Genomic DNA, 12,232 nt, shown 5'->3' on the forward strand with positions numbered 1-12,232 from the left:
AGAGTGTAATTTAAAGGCGGGACAGGTCAGGGGTTATTTCATCCCTGGCTGTGATATCTATACTCTAGGCTGCCTATCAGTCACCAAAGCACACAGGCGAGTGATTACGGCGCGGATAACAAAGCAGCCGATTCCATTCCCACTTCCAGGTGACAGTTTAATTAAGCACCGCTTGGCAGTTCCTATTCCACAATAGCCTTCCATTTCGGCTTTAAGTGCCAATTTCAAACAGCCGGCATTGGTCGTGCGCGCGAAAGATCTGCTCCATACTTATGTTTAGCCTAATGGAAACTCTGCGGCTAAGAGTAGCGCAATCCTCTTATGCATTAAAAACGTCACAAAATTGAATTCCCCCTGCTCGTCTGCATTTATTTAGGGAATGTAAAATAGACTATTGGACTTCATTTCTTATCGACTTCATTTCTTTTCCTAACCGGTTGGGAGTGAGTTTGGATGTCTGACGACACAGGGGGCACCTTGGGAAGACCGATAAACAGAACGCTCCGGGACAACAAAGCGGCGTCTTTGATCAGTTGTCAGTCTGTCAGGCTGTGCAACCCATCACACGAAGCATCAAGTGATGTGGTTCACAGACTAAAGAGAACATTGCCTTTGCCCTACAGACAAATACAGAAAGAGAGATGAAACCCACAAACAAACCAAACGACACACAATGTGGTTAATAAAGCGTTTATTTCCACAGCCCAGTACACGAATCACGCAGCCACATTCGAAGACCCCAGGCCTCTATGAGGGAGAAAAAAAAAAAAGATCTTGCGGAATGAGACAAAAGACACTGCCCCACTTTTAGCTGTATTTGGGATGAGGCTTATAAACGCCCAGGGTGGAGGAAAGATAAGCCCAGGAACATAGCTCTGTTTTCCTTCTATTTTGCCCCAATCCCATTGTCCCCCCCACTGCTCTGTTAGCTAGTAACTGAGTCCCCAGGCCTGTTCTGACTTTTCCAATCGCTGGCTGAAAGATAGGTTGGGCTGAGCTAGGCTAGGCAAGTGATCGGCTGGGTTAGAGATAAAATGGGCTAGAAATAAGCCGGACCAGAGACAGTCTGGGCTAGAGTTAGGCTGGGCTAGAGTAAGGCTGGTCTAGAGTAAGGCTGGGCTAGAGTTAGGCTGGGCTAGAGTTAGGTCAGGTGCAGGGTCTGCCAGGGCCTAAAGGACAAGATGACACCATACACGGAAATTAGGTCACCACGCGGCTAGAACAAGACGAAAGAAGAGCAACTCTTCTGACCCATTACCATAAGTATAGAGTATAGACTATATAGTGCTATTCTGACTGTGTGGAGGCGTAGACGTACCCGACAGAAGGACTAAAACTAAAACAAAGGCGCTTTAGTGTTGATATTGTTGTGAAGGATCATTTATGTATGCTCCCCCTCATTCTGCGTGTGGTGTCCTTACTTCCCATTGAACTTCAAAATGCTAGTGTCTTTCTCTTCTCCATACAAGCCCACTTTTACCTTAGATCATTATTTTTAGTTGGGTATTTTTTCTAAAGAGCACTTTGAACGTCTCCTTCATTTTCACGCTTTTACAATCGAGCGCTACATGCAGAGATTTCATAAATCTAGAGATCGCTGTTCAGTGAATGCCATCTCACAGCTTACATAAATACTAGCTGCATTGATGTGTGCGCACATCTGAAACAAAGAATAAAAGAGAGAAAGAGAGACAGAGAGAGAGAATCTCTTCTGCAAACTCTTTTCAATCTATGAATAGCTTTGAATTATTCCCCTCTTTCTCCTTGTGTATGCATTTTATTTCCTGCTGAAGCGGTTCTCCGTCCGTGAATCGTTCTAAGCCTTGGATCTCCAATGTAGCCGGATCACACTATGGGTTTTTTATCCTAATGGCCCTCTCTCCCCACCCCCTTTCCACACCTCCCCCACCTCCACCCCCCTCCCGCCACCACATCCACCTCCCCCCACCTCCACCTCCCTCCCACCACCACATCCACCTCTCCCCCACCTCCACCTCCCTCCCACCACCACATCCACCTCACCCCCACCTCCACCTCCCTCCCACCACCACATCCACCTCACCCCCACCTCCACCTCCCTCCCACCACCACATCCACCTCCACCTCCCTCCCACCACCACATCCACCTCTCCCCACTACTACAACCACACATCCCCCCCACCACCACCTCCATCTCTTCCCCACCATCACCTCCACCTCTCCCCCACTACTACAACCACACCTCCCCACCACCACATCCACTTCCCCCGCCTACAACCACATCCTCATCTCCCCCACTACTACAACCACCTTCACCTTACCCTGTCCACCACATCCACCTCCAACCGATCTCCAACCCTCGCCTCTCTCCCCTTCCTCTACCTCCCCCCGCCCCGACGGCCAGCTGCCTGCAAGGACCACCGGCGTGCGCTGGAGGTGACCCAGCGCTCGGAGGAGATGGGGCTGATCCTGGGGGTGTGTGCCGGGGGTCTGGTGGTGCTCATTCTCCTGTTGGGCGCGGTCATCATCGTCATCAAGAAGGGGTGAGTAGCGGCGGGTGTGGAGGCTGCTGCTCCACGCTGGCCTTATTGTGGGATGTTTGGTCCGGCAAGCAGCCGTACGCGGGCATCGCTCGGGCGCCGCGGCAACCATTGATCGTGCGCTATGGCGACCCCGCTGTCTCCCAGTAGGGGCAATTAGGGATAATGTAGTCGTTACTGTATCATACTGCACTCAACTCTCCCACTCCTCCTTCGTCTTATTTTTGCTTGTTTCTTTTACTCTCTCTGAAGCACGGCATCAGAGGACACCAATTATCAACCTATTGGATGTTGTTGCCGTGGTTATTTCTGCCTCGTTCGCTATTTCGCTCTGTTAAAGCACAGCAGCAAGTGTTTCATTGTGTTGCTCTAAGGCACTTTTTTTTATTTATTATTTCTCTATGGTACGCTTGCTAAAGCTACGTTGTATTCATACATAGCACTCTAGCTAGAGCTACATTGTAATTCTCTATAGTAATAGCTAGATCTACATTAAATTTCTCTTTGGTACACTAGCTAGAGCTAAATATATTCCTCTATAGATCACTATCTAGAGCTACATTGTAATTTTCTATCATACGCTCGCTAGAGCTACATTATTAATCTCTGAATTGTTATGTATTTTAAGCACATAAGCTGCCCCCACATAGCCATTAGGAAGCAGGATCGAACACATAAGCTGCATTACCCTCACATAGCCACTAGGAAGCAGGATCGAACACATAAGCTGCAATAATTACTCTAGCCACAGATGGCAGCACCTTTAGACAGGTGAGGATGGCGGAGCCATTACTCACACCGGCCACGCCCACTTCACATGGGCCACGCCCACTTGACCATATCAATCTCGACAGAGAGATTGGAGGGGAGAGACTATAGGTAGACGAGCGGAGAGACACGGGCCCTAAGCCCGTGGCTTGAAGCCAGCTCACGGTATTTTCCCTCACACGCGTTAGATACAATTCCCTCCCTTAAGCTTCATAGTTACCATACCGAAACATGCCTACTTTAACAAATAAAGTTAGTTAAAAGCGACCATGGATTGGACCACTTTCTTCAAGAAATAACGCATCAATAGCAAACCAACAAGGGCTAAATTCTATTTTATATTGTAAGCTAGCTAAATTACATTGCATTCCTCTTTAGCACAGTAGCTAGAGCTACATTGTGTGTCTTTGTAGCGCTAATTTGCTAGCGCTAAATTGATTTACGCTATCGTGCACCTGAGGGGCCAAAAACCTCTCATCCACAGGGCCATCCAAGTGTGAAGCATGTAATTATAGGCGGATGCAATTCAATTAGCCACTTAATTATGCACTCTAAGCAACAACCTGACCTCTGGAATTGGATGTTAATTAGGAAAGAAAGAAAGGTGGGCTTTCTGTGATCATTAACCTGTGATCCTAAGTGTTCACCTACCCTACCATTACTCTACGTTGGATTTAGACATAACCTAAGACTGAGACTCCAGGCAACTGCCACAGCTAACACTTAATCTTTCTGGAAGAAAATGAATGCCATTTTGCATTTGAAACCCTGCCATGCTAAACAGAGACTTATACTGAGGGCTAGTACAATGGAATGGGGCTACGGAAGAAGGTTGAATTATGCTGATTTGATGATGAAATACGGTGCTGGTCTCCATATTAGCCCCTATTGCTCTCCTAAGCTACCATGAAGATGTCCCTCAGAGAAGGGATTGCTAGATTTGCTCTTGCTGAAACCCTACATGTCATTTAACGTTGGGTAGCATGGACACATATTCAACTCAAAGATTTTTTCAATTGTGCTTTGATGTGCTACAGGCTGTCAGGTCTGCCTGTCTGTTACATAGAGCCTATACACATGTCCTGCAGGTCTACTCAGTATAGCAGCCTATACACATGTCCTACTGGCCTACTCCGTATAGCAGCTTACACGCGTGTCCTGAAGGCCTACTCAATATAGCAGCCTACTCAATATAGCAGCCTACACACGTGTCCTGAAGGCCTACTCAGTATAGCAGCCTACACACGTGTCCTGAAGGCCTACTCAGTATAGCAGCCTACACACGTGTCCTGAAGGCCTACTCAATATAGCAGCCTACACACATGTCCTGCAGGCCTACTCAATATAGCAGCCTACACACGTGTCCTGAAGGCCTACTCAGTATAGCAGCCTACACACGTGTCCTGCAGGCCTACTCAGTATAGCAGCCTACACACGTGTCCTGAAGGCCTACTCAGTATAGCAGCCTACACACGTGTCCTGCAGGCCTACTCAGTATAGCAGCCTACACACGTGTCCTGCAGGCCTACTCAATATAGCAGCCTACACACGTGTCCTGAAGGCCTACTCGGTGCAGCCAGACTCATCAGACACATCTCAGCCTCTATTCCCTTTTCCATCCCACTGCCAGCTGGCATGGCTTACACTTTTACATCTCTTCTTTCTCTCTGTCTTCTTCTTCGGCATCGGTCTCTTTGCTCTTCTTGCCGTCTCCAGAAGGGACTCCTATTCTTACTCTTACTATCCGTAAGTTATTCCATCCCTTGTTTTCTTTCTGCTCCCTCATTCTGTGATCCGTCGGCGCCCTCATTTAGCCTCTCCCCCTGCTGCAAGCTGTGGATGGAACCAAACCCCCTGTCTGATCATTACCCGTCTCCCCTCTTCTCCCCCACTGTCTGCCTCTCGCTCTATTTATCTATCCCTCTATATCACCCTCTGTTATCTCTTTTTTCTATCTCTCTCTCTCTCTCTCTCTCTCTCTCTCTCTCTCTCTCTCTCTCTCTCTCTCTCTCTCTCTCTCTCTCTCTCTCTCTCTCTCTCTCTCTCTCTCTCTCTCTCTCTCTCTCTCTCTCTCTCTTTATCTCTATATATATAACCCTTTATATTATTTTTATCTCATTTATGTTTATCTCTATCTCTATCGATTTATGTGTCTTTCTATCTGATCTGTCTCTATCTCTCTACATATCTATCTCTTCCTATCTCTCTATAATGCTATCTATCTCTATATCTATTTTTCTCTATCTATCTCTCTATATATATCTCTATCTAACTATGTCTCTTTCTCTCTCTCTCTTTCTCTCTCATCTACATATATATATATATATATCTTTCTCTATCTCTATGTACCCCTATGTCTCTCTCTCTATGTCTCTATCTCTACGTCTCAATCTCTACATCTCTCTACGTCTCCATCTCTACGTCTCCCTGTCTACAACTATCTCTCTACGTCTCCCTCTCTACGTCTATCTCTCTACGTCTCCCTCTCTACGTCTCTCTCTCTACGTCTCTCTCTCTACGTCTCTCTCTCTACCTCTCTCTCTCTACGTCCCTCTCTCTACGTCTCCCTCTCTACGTCTCCCTCTCTACGTCTCCCTCTCTACGTCTCTCTCTCTACGTCTCTCTCTCTACGTCTCTCTCTCTACGTCTATCTCTCTACCTCTCCCTCTCTACGTCTCCCTCTCTACGTCTCTCTCTCTACGTCTCTCTCTCTACGTCCCTCTCTCTACGTCTCCCTCTCTACGTCTCCCTCTCTACCTCTCTCTCTCTACGTCTCTCTCTCTACGTCTCCCTCTCTACGTCTCCCTCTCTACGTCTCCCTCTCTACGTCTCCCTCTCTACGTCTCCCTCTCTACGTCTCCCTCTCTACGTCTCCCTCTCTACGTCTCTCTCTACGTCTCCCTCTCTACGTCTCTCTCTCTACGTCTATCTCTCTACGTCTCCCTCTCTACGTCTCCCTCTCTACGTCTCTATCTTGACTCTCTCTCTACGTCTCCCTCTCTACGCCTACCTCTCTACGTCTATCTCTCTACGCCTACCTCTCTACGCCTACCTCTCTACGTCTATCTCTCTACGTCTCCCTCTCTACGTCCCTCTCTCCACTCTCTCTCTAAGCAGGAAGCCGGTGAACCTGAACAAGACCCCCATCACGTACCGCCAGGAGAAGGGCCACCTGGGCTCCATGGAGCGCAGCTTCACCGATCAGAGCACCCTGCAGGAGGACGAGCGCATGGCGCTGTCCTTCATGGACACGCACACGTGTGGGGCACGCAGTGAGTACCGCTGACCGTAGGAAAACACTCAGTGCTCACTGTTGTTGTTGTTGTCCATCCAGACATTTCCTGAAGCGACATGTTTTGAGGCAAGGCTCTTAGTGTGGTGGCAGGGATGTCATAATTCATAAATGCAGCGCGGGAATCACAAGAATCTTTTTTTAGTTTTTGTCATTTTCAGAAAAGTATTATAAAATACCAAATTCGTAATTAGGCACTCCAGGGATTTTATCTGGGAACACCAATTAAAGATGCTTCAGCTCTTGAAGCCCTTAAAAGATATGTCTTCCTCATGAATCCTGTTTCCTTTGTGTTTGTGTCTGTGCTTGTGTGTTTGTGTGTGTGTGTGTGTGTGTGTGTGTGTGTGTGTGTGTGTGTGTGTGTGTGTGTGTGTGTGTGTGTGTGTGTGTGTGTGTGTATGTATGTGCACCTGTGTGTCTGCGTGTGCGTGTGTGTCTATGTGTTTGTGCTTGCGTGTGCGTGCGTGTGTGTGTGTGTGTGTGTGTGTGTGTGTGTGTGTGTGTGTGTGTGTGTGTGTGTGTGTGTGTGTGTGTGTGTGTGTGTGTGTGTGTGTGTGTGTGTGTGTGTGTTCCAGGTGAGGCTCGTAGTTCAGTGAACGAGTCCAGCAGTCTGCTGGGCGGCTCCCCCAGACACCAGTGCAGCAGGAAGGGGTCCCCCTACCACACGGGGCAGCTGCACCCCGCGGTGCGTGTGGCCGACCTCCTGCAGCACATCAACCAGATGAAGACCGCCGAGGGCTACGGCTTCAAGCAGGAGTATGAGGTACGACCTGCTGCCCCCTGGTGTACACTGGTCATAAAGTGCTTCTTACCTCGCTGTCTCAAACACTGACGGATTCACTATCGAGTTGCTGCGGGAACACGTCAGAAGTTACACGCCAAAAAAGATACAACACAGATCCATTATTGAGCTTCCAGGTGAACATTTGACTGGGAAACATTCAGTACTAGACTGAAGGTCTAGTATAATATAGAGCCCATGGTGGTGGCCCCAGCAACACTGCTCAAGAAGGTTGGAGATCTTCAGATCGTCCTGGTTATAGATGGCTGTTCCACCTCCCCTTCACCAATAGTGCGGAACCGGGGTGTTATCCTGGACTCCAACCTCACATTCCGGTCCCATCAAATCTGCCTTCTTCCACCTGCGCAACATTTCAAGACTCAGGCCCTCACTTTCTAAATCACCGAGACCCTCATTCACTCTTTCATCACCTCCCGTCTGGACCACTGCAATGGTGTCCTGTCTGGGCTACCCAGCAAGGCCCTTGACAGATTGCAGTATGTCCAGAATTCATTCAAGATCCGCCTCCTCACCTCTAAGTCACTCCACTCACTTGTACCCAAGTACATTACAATTACAATTAGGGCATTTGGCAGATGCTTTTATCCAAAGCGATTTACATCGGTTAATACACACATTGACAGACCGACGGCAGAGTCAACCCTGCAAGGCGACGGCCAGCTCGTAAGGAGCAGTTAGGGTTAAGTGTCTTGCTCAGGGACACACCAACACTCAGCTAGGAGGAGCTGGGGATCGAACTAGCAACCTTTCGGTTACAAGACAACTGCTCTACCTCCTGAGCTAAGCCGACCCATCGCCGGTCTCCTCCAACCCTACTCCCACTGTCGGTCCCTGTGCTCCACAGGCAGGGATCTACTCTCCATTTCCCGAACCAGACTTAAGACTTGATGATGAGGGCCTTCTGTGCAACTGCCCCTAAACTATGGAATAACCTACCACCGCAGATCCGCGCCTCAAAACACACGTCTTCTATTTGACCTATACCCCCCTAACCCTCCCTGCCCCCATTCCCACTCTTGTTAAGTGACCTTGGATACCGTGAAAGGCGCTATATAAATGTAAGTTATTATTATTATTATTATTGAAGTTTCATAGCACCAAGTTGAAAGGAGAGCTTATTGAATGGCTTATGGTGTACATGGCTTTGTCCTTGGCCAAGCTAGGTGTTGCACTGTTGTTGGCTGATGCATGAACTTGTGTCTATACCTATTTATCCATAGGAGATAGCTTACCCACAACCCCTCTCCAAAGCATGTAACATCTTTCCAAGATAACAAAGAGCCCTGAAATTCTGCATTGTCCATGAGGCAGAAGAGATATGAAGAACAGAGACACCAGAAAGCAGAAACCCAACAGAACAGCCTAGTCCGCTGTAGAAGGATGTACCTCCACATCCCTCCTATCGGGGACTCCATCCAGGGGTCCACCAGTGCTTCAGAACTGATCAGCAGGTGACACACTGTCACCCAGCCAACACATTAATCATCTTAATGCAAAGAAGACCTCTGTCATGATGGACAGAATCCTAATGAGGAGCACGCCGTTGGAGAGCTTCCAGCCCCAGAGCCCTGGTCTGGTGCCTGTGTGGGGGGGGAGGTGGGGGAGGTGGAGGAGGTGGGGATGGAGATGGGGTGGTGGAAAAGGAGGCGGTTGAAGGAGGAGGAGGTAGGGAGTTTAGGAGCCTGAGTTGGCTGTTAGGAGGAGAGCAGAGATGAAAGGCTATCAAGGGAGGTTAGAAAACGAAAAGGAAAAAAAATAGTGACAGCCTGTTGCCTCTCTGCGTCCTGACCCTGAAATCACAGCTTCTCACTCGTAATCTCAGTGTTTATCCTTCACTCTGGTTAGGAGAAGAATGCGCTCTAAACGACCTGTAATACGTAAAAGCTTTAAACGCTGTATTTTGATGTTAAGAACAATCCACACCAGGTAGGTGTAGCTGTCGCTCACATTTTTAATGGTAGTGTGGAATTTAAAAATAAAGCAGTTAAAGTTGCAGCATGTATAATTTAGTGGCGTCTGGAGGAATGGACTTGACAGAAATGTAATATAATAACCATTGGAAGTCAATACAAGTTTATTTTCATTAGTGAATAATCCCATGGAAATAGGATTGTCTTGTTTTCGTTACCTTAGGATGAGCCCTTTATACTTCACGTAGCCCCCCGCGTTGCACCGCCATGATTCTACAGTAGCCCAGAACAGGGGCTTCACAGAGAACACACTTTAAAGCATAATAAAAATTGTACGTGTAAGCTATGACTTTTAATTTTAAAGACTAAATAGCCAAATACGATGCATGAATCTATCATGTAGCCTCCTCATTTGACACTTGCCCGATGCTGTCCCACCAGAGCTTCTCCTACAGCGTTAGGCAAGGTGGGGGTATGCCGTTGGCTGTGATCAGTGGCACTGCCGCAGTTCTGAGTTCTGATTTAGCGGGCATTGTCCCTCCTGACAGTGGGAATGTAAATGACTCCCGCTTGGGTCTGATGATCAGGCGTTGTATTGAACTGAGTCCAAGGGGTCCAGGGGCCAGGGGGGACGCGCTGCCGTCCCTCCCCTCTGCTCCGCCTCTCTCCGGTGGTGACGCCAACTCTCCAGGGTTCGGCGAGGGGACCTGCTGTTTTTAAGGGCCGCCCGACCCTCCCTCGTGGCCTGGGCTGTGGCTGAGGTCTAACTCTGGGGGGAAATCTATCACAGTCACCCATGCCCTCTGACATGAATGGAAAAGAGAAAACATCTTATTCAGTTGCTTCGTGGCTTTCCCTCAGGGGCCCTGCGTGTAGACTCATTAAACTGTCCCTCACGGGCAAAACACACACTCACAAAATCAATACAGTACTCTGTTTTATTTTTTTCTTCCTGCGTCTATCTGTTTTGGAATGTGTGTGTGTGTGCTTGTGTGTGTGTGTGTGTGTGTGTGTGTGTGTGTGCGTGTGCGTGTGCGCGTGTGTGTGTGTGTGGGGGGGGGGGGGGGGGGGGTTGATAGAGTGTCTCTACCCGGAGCAGAGGGAAAATGATGATGTATTATATTGCACCTCCCTGTCAGGTGTAGGTTTTTTTCTTATTTCCCACAAGAACACACATGTACTCTGAGCTGCTTGGCAGGGCCCCTGCAGTGAGCTGTAAGGGGCTGTGTGTGTGTCATACACTGGTGTCATTGCGGGATGAGTTCTAAGGGTAGCCGCAGTCTCAACCACTGAAATGTGTAATTACAGCAGTGAGACGTTCCCAGAGAACTCACCGTTTTTTCTACCTCTGTCGGTTGTTGCCTTCAGGCACAGCCTAAGAATAGTGATGGTTGTTGATTCAGTTGTTGTGGATCCAAAGTCTACGTGTGACTGGGGAAGTTTCTGAAAAATATGTATCTAAACTAGCCCAAGGTTCTTTTGTGTATCTTCTCCCTCAAAAGGAAACCAATAGTTAAAATGAATCCTGATTATGTCCCCTGAATATGCAGCTGAAGAGAAGCCGGAGACTTGTTGCTTTAGGATTAGAGTCCCCTGTACTTTTGCACATCACACTTCTTTTAAACTCTACCTAACAATATCATAATTTCCTTCATCTTCCCCTTTTCGTCCTCCATGCAATCCTCTTAAACAGCAGCACCCTGCTGATCTCTCCAGACGATGGTGTCTGATCAATCTACCACAGTTACTGCTTTCACTCTGTTTAAAATCTCTCTCTCTCTCTCTCTCTCTCTCTCTCTCTCTCTCTCTCTCTCTCTCTCTCTCTCTCTCTCTCTCTCTCTCTCTCTCTCTCTCTCTCTCTCTCTCTCTCTCTCTCTCCCCCTCCTCCTTTGTGCATTCACCTCTTGAAAGCGGAGGGTATAAGCGGTGCGAGCAGAGGGATCAAGACAGGCAGCCCGAGGAGGAGAATCTGAAACAACACGCAGGAAGAAAGGGAGAAAGGGAAAGACGGGGTTGCAGTGAACGGGGAAAGTCTGAGAAAGCGGGATGTAAACAGAACGAAAACAGGAGGGAAAATCTCACAAATAGAGAGCAAGAGCGTGAGAGGGAACAGGGGTCTGTAGCGGGAGGTGGGAGTAGAGGGGGAGAGAGGGGAGGTGGGAGATGAGGTGAAATGGAGAGGATGGGGAGGTGGGGGAGGTGGAAGATGAGGCGAAATGGAGAGGAGGGGGAGCTGAAAGCTGGGAGATGAGGGGGAGATAGGAGAGGAGGGGGAGAGGGGACAGGAGCGGGAAGGTGTGAGAGCAGGGGAAGGTAGGAGAGGGTGGGCGGCGGGAGAGGAGGGGCGGTCGGATGAACAGGGGGATGTGGATGAGCAGGGGGAGGAGGGTGTTATGCAGGCAGGATTTGGGTTCCTGGATCTCAGTGGGACGCGCTGCATTGTAATCCTCTGCTCAGCATGCAGACTTTGGCAGAGTTTTTACCAAATTCCCATAGTGACTGAAAACCAAAGGGGGTCGACTTGTGTGATGTGTATGCGCACATACGAATGTTGTAGTGTTTGTGTGCACGCATTTGGCTGCCGGATGTGGTAGTGCGTGTGTGCGTGCGTGCGGATGTCGTCGTGTTTGTGCGTGCTTGCGTGCAGGTGTTGTAGTGTTAGTGTTTGTGCGTGTGTGCGGATGTTGTAGTGTTTGTGTATGTGTGTGCGTGCGTGCGGATGTCGTAGTGTTTGTGCGTGCGTGCTTGCGTGCAGGTGTTGTGGTGTTAGTGATGTGCGTGCGGATGTTGTAGTGTTTGTGTGCAGAATAGAAGCCATCGGTGGGACTGGTATTTGCAGGTATTTGCATCCATGTGTGCAGTTCCATCTGTCTGCTGTTTGAAGGGAGTATTGGCACATAGGAGTGGGTGGAGATGAGAGGCGTGTCAATCAGTGTGCTGC

The 12,232-nt window shown here is 48.7% G+C and overlaps 1 protein-coding gene across 2 annotated transcripts in view; it reads left to right on the top strand.

Moving 5' to 3' along the window:
• The window catches only part of ptprub (protein tyrosine phosphatase receptor type Ub), a 136,489-nt gene that overhangs the window by 99,601 nt on the left and 24,656 nt on the right, over positions 1-12,232 (top strand). The window contains exons 14-16 of one of the 2 annotated variants that reach the window (XM_056603076.1): positions 2,384-2,522; positions 6,402-6,559; positions 7,155-7,342. In XM_056603076.1, coding sequence (XP_056459051.1) covers positions 2,384-2,522; positions 6,402-6,559; positions 7,155-7,342 — 485 coding nt within the window. The remainder of the gene's footprint in view (positions 1-2,383; positions 2,523-6,401; positions 6,560-7,154; positions 7,343-12,232) is intronic. The other variant, XM_056603077.1, reaches the window with a different exon arrangement.

Source organism: Gadus chalcogrammus, chromosome 11 (assembly GCF_026213295.1).
Source record: "Gadus chalcogrammus isolate NIFS_2021 chromosome 11, NIFS_Gcha_1.0, whole genome shotgun sequence".
Taxonomy (NCBI): domain Eukaryota; kingdom Metazoa; phylum Chordata; class Actinopteri; order Gadiformes; family Gadidae; genus Gadus; species Gadus chalcogrammus.